The sequence below is a fragment of the Schistocerca piceifrons genome, chromosome 7, assembly GCF_021461385.2.
Source record: "Schistocerca piceifrons isolate TAMUIC-IGC-003096 chromosome 7, iqSchPice1.1, whole genome shotgun sequence".
NCBI lineage: Eukaryota > Metazoa > Arthropoda > Insecta > Orthoptera > Acrididae > Schistocerca > Schistocerca piceifrons.
The window spans coordinates 21,626,589-21,641,445 of NC_060144.1; the positions used below are offsets into that span (position 1 = coordinate 21,626,589).

Here is a 14,857-nt window from a genome sequence, read left to right on the forward strand (position 1 = left end):
ATTTTCTCCGTGAGAGGGACGCAGTGATCGACCTCTCCTCGGGAAAACTAAGCATAGTTAACAAAGGTAGGAGGGTTGAGTTGTCTATGATGAAATCGAAGGAGGTACTTGTGCCATGTTGTAATCGAATTAATATCAAATGTAGGAACCCCTGGGTACTACACTTCAATGATTATTCACCTGTAACGGATCTCTATTATCCGAATATAGAAGATAGAAATTTTGAACCAAATGTTGATGAATTTCAAACCAAAGTACAGGAATCTGAAAGTTTAAGCAACATACAAAAGCAACAGTTGACGCAGCTGCTATCAGAATATAACATGGTATTTACCGACCGACCAGGAATAGTCAAAGGGTATCACTATCACATAGAGGTGATGCCCCACAAAACACTGTCGCGCATCTTACTCCATCCCTTGGTCGAGGAGGGAAGTAGTGGCTAAAGAGATTCAGAAGATGTTGCCACACGAATGTAGCTATTTATTAGCACATCCTCAGACGGGGAAAATAAAAGGACTGTATCCACGTAAAGATGTAAAATTATTCATTCAGTGACATGTCTGATGTAAATAGTAGTAGTAAGAAGATTTCAATTGTGTTTTAGAGTATAAGTATGTTAGTTTTATGAAAGAATGTGTGTATAGTTAAAACTTTGAGGAAGTAGAGTCAGTAAACTGAGCAATAACAGTCAAATTGAAGACAGTTAGTGTCATTAAAATACGATATGCTCTTCAAGAAATGAATAATCTTTTTGTTGACAAAATAATGATTAATTTCTTGAATCATTTTTCATTTGTAGTAATTAAGTACAATTAATGATGCAATCTCATATAATTATGTAACAGATGTAATTGTGTTAGGATTAAGGAACCCTGAGAGAGAGTCTCTACTAGCCAAAAATGGACTTTGTAGTACGAAATAATTATGTGATGCAATTACTGCCAATAGTGATCTGAGAACGACACTGCAGCAGAATTCAATCAAAACAAAACCATTCCGTGTGACCTACGCTTTGTATGTATCGATGCTTCAATTGAAGCCTGTGCACTTGGTACACGCCCTTGAATATTAATTACGCGGTACGCGAATCAAGTTACGCGGAAACTACACTGTAGTACAAACCGCTAAAAATAATACTAGTACTAAATAAAGTATTTATTGAACAATATGCCCAAGTCAAGCTGTCATGCTAGCTAGATGGGTGATAACCTGGCAAGCTACACTAAAAAAGGAAAAGAAAGCTATGTAACAAAAATCACACACCTTTAAATAATTACAAAAAAAGCCATATATGCCTAGTAATAGTATTAAAAGTGTCTAATGACAAGGTAAACACAATGGACTCAATGTAGATGAGAGTGATTATGCTAAGAACAGTTGTTATGCATTAAAAATAAACTGTGTGCATAAACAATCTAGGAAAGGACGGAATATTGTGTGTAGTAGGGACAGAAAATGACTGTTGTATCTGCACCAATATATACGTCGGTATAAGTTAAGTGTTGAGTGACTAACTGTCACAGTGCAGTGCTCAACGAACAATACACTGTGAGTAAAAACGGTAGTTAGTGATCCGTTCGGAGTCGATACAAACTAACATCGCTCGACGGAAACATTTAGTGTGTGTGTGAACCGAAACATTTCACGTGTTGAGAGACGCTCTGGCAGCGAATCGACCGTGAGAACAAATGAAAGTGTGTAGTACAATGTGTGTGTGACGAACCCTAAATACCAGTGTCGCAAGAAACCTGTTATCACGCCAAAACAGCCTGTGCATACCAGCGAAGCGACGGCGTAATGAACAATAAACGCTTTTAACCAAAGTGCATTTTCTTCCACAGCTAATAATTTGTATCCTTAAAGACAGTACACCGTTGTGGAATATTTGTTTCATGCGTTACGACGGGGAGCCATGCGGAGAAGCAGAGACGGGTGCCGTGCCGCCAGGCAGCCGGTCGCGGGAAACCACTGCAACACGCCGACATTGGTGAATGGTTCGGCGCGGTTCGCGACTGCTCGGGCGCCACCTCAGCACGCCGCCGCTGTTACTGCGAGCAGGTCGTCGACCTCAGCGGTCGTTGACACGCCGCGTTCCAGACGACGCTACGCAACAATTGCTTCGCGCCGCCCGCTCCGGACGACATTGTTGACATTCAGTCGAACATTACCAACTACGTCGTTAATGTACTAATATGAAAATGATTTATTGGACACGAAATTACGTGACAAACATTTTTCCTTTTTTAATTTACTGTGTATAAACTCAAAACATTCACTTGTTCGATGATATATGTGATATGTTTTCGTCATATTGGTGAAGCAAACTGACACGAATGCCATACAATGGTAGAACATTTGTCGTGAGTAAGTGTAGAGACAATCCATTACCTTGCTATAAAACTGTTTAATGATTGACTTTCATTGTGACACAGAACACAAATGTGACAGAGTGTAGAAGGTACATTTTTAACAGAGAGACTAAAAGTTTAACATTGGGTAGTAAATAACCTTTGTTATCTGTGAACATTGGATAAAGTCCAACCTTTTTTGATGAATAATCAAACCGCGTGTTAAGACAAACCAGGTGAGATGACCATGGCTCCGGCGCAGTTTTCCCAGGTTTTCTGACCGCACGTAGCCCAAATGGGGGAGCCAGAAAACTGTAATGACCCTGGGACTAGGTTTACGGTCACCTCGCAAAGTGTGAAAAAACTATAATGAGTGTAATTAAAACTATAATGTAAAAGAGCAAAGAAGTGAACAGTGAATATTCCAAACAAGGTGATAGACAATGACAAAACGGACGTTAGTGGCAGCATATTGCCGAACATTCTTAACGTTAGTCAATTGCTGCCAGGGGGCATTGTAACGTCTATTAGCAAAAGACATATTTTGTAGTAAAGAGAAAATATTGTGTATCATGTTTTGTTATTGTATGGAATTATGTATTTCTTTTTTTATTTTTATTTATTTTTATTTATTCTTTTATTTATTTTAGATAATATCTGTGTCGGCGAGTACTGAAACCGCACAGACGATAAATATCATACATAGATGAAAAAATACCACTAGTATAAATAATACAGAACGAACATTAATTTCTCTGTCTTCTTCTTGGAGTTCTACGAGTAAGATAGCCTGTGACGCTGCAGTATATGCTAGCGTAGTCTTCTTTTGTCATGGTCAACAGATGTACCCCATTACGTAATCATTGTAAAAGGTGTGTATTAGTTAACATATTTGAATGTTTTGAATAGAGTTATTTAATGAAACCTTGCATTATTATTTCTAGTAGCTTGCTTGGCATATTATCCCATCCTTTTAAGAAATTTTCAGTTATTTAAATATTATCCGTGGTGCAGAGCTGCGCTACGAACGAACGAGCCGCTGCCGCGGCGCATTCAAACTGCATTTAAAGACACCGATCATACCGCAAAGAAGCGGGAAGGTAATAGTGAAATAAAATCATCTTTTTCAGCTTCCGGACTTGCAGAGCAGCGCAGCAGATTTTATGATGTGTTTTGCAGGTTGACGCGGGCTGCTGATAATATATTGCTAACAGTACAAAAAAGATAATTTACCTTCGTAACACAATAGGAATTTTGCTGTGCTTAGTTCTGGTCTGGCAAACCTTATAGTAAAAACGTATTTTTCTCCGACAATAGTCTCATGTTCTTGTGCTGGTCGTGGTAATTATTGGTGTTTTACTCTTAACAAAAATCCACTGCAAAATTTTGATGTTGAACAATCTTCGTGAACTGTAACATCAGTATTTCACAACAAAGTAATTTTCATTTTCAATAACGATAAAGTAGGGAAGATATGTTGACTTTTATAGTGAGTTGCAGTAACGGAAAATGTTCCTTTAATAGAAAGCCAGATACAGAACAATAAGAATCCAATATATTCTGTTTTGTTGAAAATTAATGATTATAAAGAAATTAATGGCACAGCATTACTAAAAGGTATTTCGCGGCTCTTTTCGTATATGCGTTATTACGCGAGCGATGATAAAGCAAATAATAGAAAAGAGTTTTTACGAAAAGTGAAACAGACGCGAAAGCCCGCACCAGCACCACCAACACTGCCATCCTTTGCCACAGTAGTTAAAGCGGAGCCAAAGACAAAAGAGATAAAATGGTTCAAATGACTCTGAGCACTATGAGACTTAACATCTGAGGTCATCAGTCCCCTAGAACTTAGAACTACTTAAACCTAACTAACCTAAGGACATCACACACATCCATGCGCGAGGCAGGTTTCGAACCTGCGATCGTAGCAGTCACGCGGTTCCGGACTGAAGTGCCTAGAACCGCTCGGTCACTGCGGCCGGCGCAAAAAGGACACTAAAAATTGAACAGGTCAATGCAAAACAAACGACAACACTTGTCATCACTTCGACAAAAAATAAAGATCCAAAAACAGTACGGGAAAGCCTCACACAGAAACTTGAACCCAGAAAAGACAAAATTAAAATCAGAGCCGTCAAAACCGCAGCAACAACAGTCATAGTCGAAACTGCAACGCAGGACGACTGTAAAAAGTCGCTTGATTCAACCAAGAACATCAACACAATTAAGTGTGAGCCGCCAAGTGAGAGAAAACCGCTAGTGGCCGTTCATCACGTACCTGATACACCTGACGACCAGGAATTCCTTAAAAGCCTGTACGATCTATATTTTAGTGAGGAAATTGAGAAGGACGATTTTGTGCAGGAGACGAAGATTAAATTCCGTAGTGGACCAAGAGGTAGGAGCTTTGACCATCAGGTAATAGAGGTCACGCCGAAATTACACAAAATTCTAACGAAACGGGACACAGTATATAGAGACTTTTTGTCCTTAACAGTTAAAAACTTTGCACAACTTCCAACCTGCTACAAGTGATGTGGCATTGGACACACCAAAAATCTGTGTAAAGACACATATATCACCTGTGCCAACTGCCGGAGAAAAGGACATAAAAAATCACAGTGTAGGGTGCAGAAACAAGACATCTGCAACCCCTGAAAAAACCCTGGAAAACAGTGTGCCAAACTAAAAGGTCGTGTGTGGCAATCCCTCACATTCCTCTAGGCTCGACCACTTTAGAACTTCGACTATGGAAAGTGTGAGTAGTCTGACACTGCCCCAAACTAGGAAGCACAAAACAATGCACAAGTCACCTTCGACCATAAATCGGAATTATCAGAGAGCGGTGACATGGCGCAGGCAGATGGGACTGGTCCCTGATGACTTTACTTGCACACATGACGTTCCATCTCTCCAAGGACTGCAGGCACTGCAAGACAGCTACATAAATACTGCAGAATACATAGATGATATGGTGTTTAATGGTGCCATACACTATGATGTGGCCAAACAGCTGAAATAAACAGCTGTACTACTGGGTAAATTACCAGCAGGCGTTGCAAGCACTAACTGATGAGCTGGAATTCGAAGTACTACACAAGACACAGAAAGAAAACAGTCACATACAACAACATTGAATACAGGTAAGTCAAACTCTGTGAACACATATACACAACACCAAGGAACAGATGATATACCGAAGATGTATGACACATATAGATGTAGAGGTTACTCTAAACCAGTGAATTTCGTGTCAGGAGGCATAATCAATCCTGCAGCCGCTGCACAACACAATACAACACTACAACACAAGCAACCACAGCAGGGGACTAGAATTAGTGAAACTCAAGAAAAGAGAGTAATACTTCTGTATGCAAAACATAACAGACGAATGCGACAGTGGTGAGGAAAGTGTAGTTGATAATGTCATTAAAAAGAAAAGTGTTAGTGAAAAGAGAATTGCTGCAGCACACGGAACAACACTATCACAGAAGATCCAGCAAGATGCCACACCGTTGATATCTGCTCTGTTGATGGAATTGTACCGTACACAGAAAAAGAAGGGAAAAGACAGTCAAAAACAATGGCATGATGACTACAACAACGTAGAATTAAATTTAAGACTTAGTAGGTTAGAGCATAACGATGTATTTGTAACGGCCCAAAGACTGCTTACTACTCCATCCTCCGGGTGGCTATGTCTGCTTTCCGACCACTGGACAGTCACACAGGGTGACACTTAAAACGGAGAACATCCCACAGATCCTACAGAACTAGAAAAATTAGTGATACTTGCGTGTAGCACACCAGATCTATAAGCACTAGGTGAGGGCTCACGGCAGAAAAGACTACGACTACTCACAGACTGGTAGTAAATTTTACGTATATGTGAAGCACTCATGAATGTATTACAACTCAATGCTAATAGAAGCACTCTTGTAAGTGCGGAAATTCCGCAGGTTGCGCTGGACTTGCAAGCAGACGTTCTCTGCCTGCAGGAAGCATACGCAACAACCCTTGATAAACTAATCAACCTACCCCGGGACGCTGTCGCAATAACTGACAGCCAAAACTGTAAGTCCACTTTAGTGGTTCTTAATAGAAAATGTAAAACCATAGAGATTTCTCAGCTGTGCAACATTATCCTGGCCACGGCAGAAATAACAAAGGGTAGAGACACATGGGTGATCGCATCACTGTACGCACAATATAGCAATATAGAACCATACGTAGAAATAATAAAAGTTATAGCGCAGTATTCTAGAAACAGGAAACTAATTATATGTGCATACATTAACGCCCAATCCACACTATGGCAGTCTGACAAAACTGATGAAAGTCAACTGTCGATGACGCTATACAGGAGGCACAACTACATATTATAAATGAAGATGGACCGGATCCAGTAGCAAAATTGACATTACTCTAATGAACGACAGAGCACTAGGACGGGTAGAAACATGGACTTTTTTTTTTTGAAAGCTTATGGGACTTAACTGCTAAGGTCAGCAGTCCCTAAGCATGCACACTACTTAACCTAAATCATCCTAAGGACAAACACACACACCAATGCCCGAGGGAGGACTCGAACCTCCGCCGGGACCAGCCGCACAGTCCATGAGTGCAGCGCCCGAGACCGCTCGGCTAATTCCGCTCGGCAGAAATATGGACTGTACACGACTCTTTGACCACAAGCGATCACAATGTAACAGAAATTAAACTCACAGGAAACAACAACCACACGATACACAACACATTTGAATTTCAAAAGCACGAACTGGAATAGATTAGTGCAAATTGTACAACATGGAAACATACACGACATAAAGGGAATGATGGATTACAGGGCACACACCCGAAACCAGTCGCCTGCAGTTCACTGCGCTCTGTGCTCTTCATAGCATCTGGAAGCACCCTTTCCACCTCCGCAATGACTCCTCCCGGTTCGCACACAGAGTGCACATTGGATATCTTCCCCTCCCTGGTGGCCATATCCCTAAGCGGCCCCACCACGCGCCTAATATTGGAGCTCCCAGCTATCAGCAAACCAACCCTGTGTGAATGCCCAGGGCATTGCGAGCCAAGAGGCTTCCTCTGGAACAGGAAGACCGACTTCACCTAGCTCGGGGACTGTTTAAACAGCACGACGTGACTTAAGTTGCCTCGAGACATATAGATACTGTTTCTAACTCTGCTACTTGAGTTATCGTCTTAAATCTTTTACATAAACTACACAGCAGATTATGACAGCATTTAAAATTTCGGTCAATAATGACACGGAGTATGGAAAATTAAATTTTTGTTACCTGTAGAAGCTGTTAGCTAGGCGACTTGCAACTGAGGCTAGATGATAGTTTCAGCCACTTAGTAACATAAATATGCTACGGCATCCACGAATAGTTAACTATTCGCTCTAAGGAGCAGTAAAGACCAAATGTATTTGTATGAGCAAAGGTCAGAATATGCAAAACTGTTTACAGACGATGCTAAGTGCAGAAGGGGTGTACAGCTTAAAAGATTAACACAAGACAGGAAAATATGGACAGTATCAAACCATTCTGATGGCTTAGAACCATTATGAATGGGACAAACAGAATACCACCGAGTATACGTTAACACAGACTTTCCTTTGAAATGAGTTGGAACCAGTTGCACGAAGAATCTCGTCACCATAGATGTGTAAGTTCTGTTGTTGATAACACCATCGCCGGCTGGAGTGGCCGAGCGGTTCTAGGCGCTACAGTCTGGAACCGCGCGACCGCTACGGTCGCAGGTTCGAATCCTGCCTCGGGCATGGATGTGTGTCATGTCCTTAGGTTAGTTAGGTTTAAGTAGTTCTAAGTTCTAGGGGACTGATGACCTCAGATGTTAAGTCCCATAGTGCTCAGAGCCATTTGAACCATTTGATAACAGCATCTCTTGTGAAACCTGACTCGTCAGTCAATAAGTTGTGGTTCACGAAATCTGGTTGGTCATTAACCATCTGTAGCGATCACTGACAATATACGAAATGATGCCTATGATCTTGTGGCTTTAATTATTGCTCAGTGTTCAGATGGTACAGATGAAGATGTTATCAATGAAGAAGACAGATGAGAGATCAACGTGACACCCAAGACGCCTTGTACTCACAGGAGTAAGTGCTTCTACAATTTCAAGAATTTCTTCGTCACGGTACGGAGCATGTCCTGGTCGATCACATGATGCGTAGGTTGTAGCGTTCCTGAGCGTTGGTGAAGTGCTTGAAATACCCGTCTTCCCGGATTCCGTTATTGCAGAAACCTCTCTCGGTATTCCCTTTCAGCCGTTGCCGTATTACCGTTACAGAAACCACAAACAAAGTGCCTGTCCTGGCGTTCCTCGTTAGTAAACATTCTAGATGTTGAAACACGAATTTTAGCTTAGCACTTAATCGCTGCAGCCGTCTTGTCCAGAAACACACTCAGGGCTTAATATAAAAAGCATCATAATATCAGTAACATCGAATGCTGTAACCAGCTACAAAACCGTACGCAAATTGCAGCTGAAGAAACTCATACAATGGCTGGCAACGTGTGATGGTCAATGTGGCGTGCAAACTCACCATCTTCCAAACGCTCCTTTTGTCGTGTATGGGGACAACACACATGAATTACAAGAGAAGTCCTTTAATTGAGAAATTAAGGAAAGAGAAACTCGCTGTTAGGGAGTTAAACACGTAACTCCAAAACGGTGACGAATACAGAAAATTTGTTCAAGATTTTTTGTAGCTAATAAGATCCTCTATTATGTGATCAAGAAATGACCTTACCATTTGATACATCCTGTATGTAACAGTCAGGTGCTCTTGTGTTATAGACTGTAGGGAATAACGTTGAAAACATGAAATGTTATTCCAAACTGGCGCAACACGTTCACTAAGAATATGTTATATAATCTGCTGTAATTACAAAACTTTGGATGACCAGAAGGGCGTACTAGTCGGAATCTGGCACACGAGGATATCTGTGTAACGAAAAGAAGGGATCTCTCCTCCACGCCCAGTGAGATCAGGGTGTACCTGCCACCAGGGAGCACGTGATCTGCACAGCGTGAAGCCAACTTCTGACTTATTGCAGGAGCTCAGAATCTGTGCAAATGGCGAGTCGATTACAATTCTCACATAAGAAGAGAATGCTCTGATTGCAGCATGGAAGGGCTCGTTGTTAGTCACACAGAATGGTCATGCAATTTTAAGGCATTTTCTTTAGCAACTGATGAACATTTGTTGTGGCTAATGATGCCGAGTATGTCCCACAGTTAATATTCATTACATTCATTTACACAAAAAGGATACATTTAGGAAACCTGATGCTTAAGCCCTTATTTGGCGTCAGTTAGAATCGTTTGCGCCTAGCTACGAGTCAAATCAGTAAGTGCAAACATAGATGTCAAGATAAAGGTAATACAGTGTTTGAACATTTGCTGTTAATTCATCCAGCAACACCTCTACAACAACCTTCGTCATTAGTAATAGAAGACTAGCAGCTCTTATAGTTAGAAGGCAATTTCGCAGGCAAGTTATTAAAAATTTAGCCATGAACTAAAGCAAAGTAACATAAGAATGCACGAAGACTTACTCGAATCCACTGTTCCATTCCAGATTGTCCATGAGGCTCCAGGCGGTGTAGCCGATCACCGGAACTCCATCCGTGTTGACAGCTTGCAGAAGCGCAGTCAGATAAGACTGTGACAAACATTTTAAAATATTCAGTGAATTTCCAGGCTGAAGTTAACATCTAAGTATTAGTGGTGTCTCAAGATGACGAAGCGCACTCACTGTTAAGTAATCGATCCTGTCGGTGTCGTTCAGACCACCAGAGTTTCCGAGGCCATTTTCTGTCACCATTATAGGGTAGCCCGGGTATTCGTTGGCGATCCAGTTCAGCAAGTTTCGGAATCCCCAAGGATATTGCTGGAACGAGAGAAAGTGGAGACACATTAACATATGATACCGGAGACTTAGTAACCCCCACTCCCCCTTCCTATTTCCTACTCTACAGCATGGCAGTATGAAAAGTGACAACTTCACGAAAAAGAAAGTGCCGCTGCAGTAGCGACATCGAAACACTCTCACAAAATATTATGTCTCATTTATGATTATACCAGAGAAACACTCATCGTAATCAACAACATAATGCCAAACGTCGCTTCAGATAATACGCTTATCCAGTACCCATCGCTGAGTGACCTGTTCATGGCTCTCCATCCGTTTGCTTTCAACCTCTTAATTTCTGGATAAAGTTTACTATTAACGGGTCTTACCATATACTAATTCCGGAATGAATCTCCACCCTGCAGTGAAGTATGCACTGATATGAAATTTGTTGGCTGTTTACAGCTGTGTGCTGGATTGGAACTCGAACCTTGGAAATTTACCTTTTGTGGGAAAGTGCTCTGGCGACTGAGCTGTATTTTTCTCAGTACAACTCACTAATTCCCTCAGAACTTTATTTCCGCAAAAGATTTCTCTCTTACCACCTAAACTTCACAGATACTCTTCTACAAACTCATTCTGAGGAGAATTCTCTAGGCTGTGGCTAAGGCACTTGTATAATGTAGTATCTTTTAGAGTGAAAGCATTCCGCGTCTAATTTCAGTATGTATAGAGTAAAAATCAACAATGATTTAGAAATAGTCATTTTCATCTACAATAAATTTGAACAAATCATTTATGTCATTAACATAAACATCGCATGTCCGCCTTCTTGTAACACACGTGAAGAAGACATGTATATGCTGTGGCTAATGTCCCAGTCCTGCTGTCTAATTTATCTAATTTACAGCTAAAAGCAGTTAAAACAATTTATTAAAACAGTACAGGAAAATATTCAGTTGCTTCATTTTAAAACAATTATACTCTTGAGGATACAAAATGTACTCTGTGTGCTGTGCGTACTGTAAGACCTTCGGTACACACACCATCAGATTATTTGACTTGGCGCTCTAACGAAGTAGGCGAGTGTCAGCAATATGTCTCATGGTCTTATCGTGTCGTGTTTATCTTCTGCTGCTAGGTCAGACGATAGAAATGCCACTTGCACGCTTAGAGTAGCAGATTGACGGTAACCAACTTTAAACAGAACTTGATTAATTTTCACACACATTTATTAAAATAATAACAAGCATAAAAATTACTTAAATTGGTTCTGGATGCTATTTACAATTGACAATCTGAAGTTCGTTTGTTATTGGTACGTAAATCTTATTCTCACATATATCTCTGATACTTGCCAAAAGTGTCTATACATTTATCTTCATGGCTATGTACAGGAATATGGTAAACTTATTAGGCGCAGAGTGAAATTTAACTATAGTACTGGTACAGACAAATGCAGACTGGTACAGACTGGTGCAGGCAAATGCAGGCTGACTAATCGGAGGTCTGTACACTCGTTATAATACGTTGCGTGTTCATGTATCACTTCGCGAGTGTGATCCGCGAGGAGAAAAGGTTCTACGTTAGCAGCAATCTCATTGGCTGCGTTACATATTAAAACGCGGATCGGCGGAAGCACAATTTGGTCCGTCTCTATGGCAGCGCCATCTGGTAGTGCGGAGATGGACGAGCGCTGCGCCTGCGCTGTTGTGCTCAGTGGGGCGTGCTCTAGTGGGAAAGTTGTGTATGCGCTGACTATGCGGAACTGTGTACACAACACTCTGGTATTGTCTTCAGTTTTTATTTTTCGTTTTCTTAAATTTATGAATTCTTTGTGCAGTGTAAATAACTTGAAGACTGTATTGATAATGCTTAATCTGTGCAACGATATTTGTGCAACGTTGTAGTTCGTTATAGAGTATTTCAACATGATAAATAATTTTTAGTTTTCAAAAAATGATAGTTCATCGGTAGAGCGCATGCCTGAAAGCGGCAAAGATCCCAGGGGCTCAAGTTCCACTTATAATTTATCAGGAACTTTAGTACTAGTTGGAACTGGTTTTGTCGTTTTAACTTTTATCCTTACACTACAGATGGCTATATATTTTTAATGTGTCTGTTTATGTGTCTTTAGGTGACTTAATATCTTTCCACTGTTCCAATACATCACCGAGGTGACAGCAGTCATGGGGCAGCTCCTAATACCTTGTAGGACCCCGTTTTGGCTGGCGGAATGGAGCAACTGGACGAGTTATGGACTCAACAAGTCGTTGGAAGTTCCCTGCAGAAATGACGAACCATGCTGCCTCTACAGCCGTCCATAATTGCGAATGTGTTGTCAGTGCAGGATTTTGTGCACCAAATGACATCTCGATCATGTCCCATAAATGTTCGATGGGATTAATGTTAGGCGATCTGCGTGGCCAAATAAATCGCCCGAGCTGTCCAGAATGTTCTTCAAATCGTTTGTGAACAGCTGTGGCCTGGTGACATGCCACATTATCACCCATAAACATTCCACTTTTGTTTGGGAACATGAAGTCCATTAATGGCCGCAAATGGTCTCTAAGCAGTCGAATATAGCCAGGACTCAGTTTATTCCATGTAAACACAGCCGAAACCATTATGGAGCCACCGCCAGCTAGCAATGGAAATTTGTGGTAAGGAGTGTGGGACCAAACTGCTGAGGTCATCGGTCCCTAGGCTTACGCACTAATTAATCTAACTTAAACTAACTTACGCTAAGACGACACACACACACCCATGTCCGAATGAGGACTCGAACCTCACCTCCGACGGGGGGAGCCGCGCGAGCCGTGACAAGGCGCCTAAGACCACACGGCTACCCCCGCGGCGCCAGCCAGCACAGTTCGTTGTTGACAACTCGGGTTCATGGCTTCGTAGGGTCTGCGTTACACTCGAACACCGCCATCAGGTCTTAACAACTGAAATCGGAACTCGTCTGATCAGGCCACGGCAGATTAAAACTGTGTGCCCGACCGAGAGTCGAACTCGGGACCTTTGCCTTTCGCGGGCAAGTGCTCTACCATCTGAGCTACCGAAGCACGACTCACGCCCGGTACTCACAGCTTTACTTCTGCCAGTACCTCGTCTCCTACCTTCCAAACTTTACAGAAGATCTCCTGCGAAACTTGCAGAACTAGCACTCCTGAAAGAAAGGATATTGCGGAGACATGGCTTAGCCACAGTCTTGGGTCCAACCGATATGGTCAGTACCCATGGAGAGGCGATGCAGACGATGAGACGTAGTTATCAAAGGCACTCACGTGTGTCGGCTGCTGCCATAGGCCACAAGCGGCGGATATCGCTGCACTGTCCAAAGGGATACGCTCGTCGCACGTTCCACGTTGATTTCCGCTGTTATTTCACACAGTGTTGCCTGTCGGTTAGCACTGAAAACTCTACGCAAACGCCACTGCTGGTGGTCGTTAAGTGATACGTTGTCCGTGGTGATAGGCAATGCCTGCAATTTGGTTTTCTCGGTAAGCTCTTGACACTGTGGCTCTCGGAATACTGAATTCCCTAACGATTGCCGAAACGGAATGTGCCATGCGTCTGGCCCCAACAATCATTCCGTGTTCATAGTCTGTTAATTCACGTCGTGTGGCCTTAATCTCGTCGGAAATCTTTTCACACCAGTCACATTAGTACAAACGACTGCTCCGCCAATGCAACTGCCCTTTTATACCTTGTGTACGCGATACTACCGCCTTCTATATGTGTGCATATCACTGTCCCATGAGTTTTGTCATCTTAGTGTATCTTCCCTAGAGCTTGAATGTGATCCACAAATTTGCAACATCATCATATTTGTGTTTTGTTTCTTCGTTGTTCCTCCTGATTCATCCCCCCCCCCCCCCCATTTTATATCTGTATCATAATCACATGCAACAGCCTACACTGTTAAAAAGATCAATTTCCTTTTAATTTTAGAATAATCTTGTCATCTGGCGTACTTCCCAACAAAGTAAGCTCACCGGGCAGGACGTTAGGCCCTCAGTGTGCAGTCGCAGATGAACCTTTAGACCTTTACAGATGGCGCAGCAATCGAGTCATGCGCTCAACCGCGTGTGCACTACCGCTATGTGAGCATCGGACAGTAACAAAAACTGGAACGTTCATGTTTCAGGCTGACAATCTACGTAAACATGGGTAAATGTAACGACGTGACAGTGGCAAAAAAGTGCAGTCGTGAAACTTCCTGGCAGATTAAAACTGTGTGCCCGACCGAGACTCGAACTCGGGACCTTTACCTTTTGCGGGCAAGTGCTCTACCAACTGAGCTACCGAAGCACGACTCACGCCCGGTCCTCACAGCTTTACTTCTGCCAGTACCTCGTCTCCTACCTTCCAAACTTTACAGAAGCTCTCCTGCGAAACTTGCAGAACTAGCACTCCTGAAAGAAAGGATATTGCGGAGACATGGCTTAGCCACAGCCTGGGGGATGTTTCCAGAATGAGATTTTCACTCTGCAGCGGAGTGTGCGCTGATATGAAACTTCCTGGCAGATTAAAACTGTGTTGTGGCTAAGCCATGTCTCCGCAATATCCTTTCTTTCAGGAGTGCTAGTTCTGCAAGTTTCGC

General features: G+C 42.2%; 1 protein-coding gene across 1 annotated transcript in view; it reads right to left on the reverse strand.

The window, feature by feature from the left end:
* Positions 1–14,857, reverse strand: part of LOC124805392 (myrosinase 1-like) — a 246,463-nt gene that overhangs the window by 168,943 nt on the left and 62,663 nt on the right. The window contains exons 9-10 of the mRNA XM_047265954.1: positions 10,153–10,287; positions 9,953–10,059 (exon numbers count right to left, since the gene is read on the reverse strand). Of these exons, the coding sequence (XP_047121910.1) occupies positions 9,953–10,059; positions 10,153–10,287 (242 nt within the window). The remainder of the gene's footprint in view (positions 1–9,952; positions 10,060–10,152; positions 10,288–14,857) is intronic.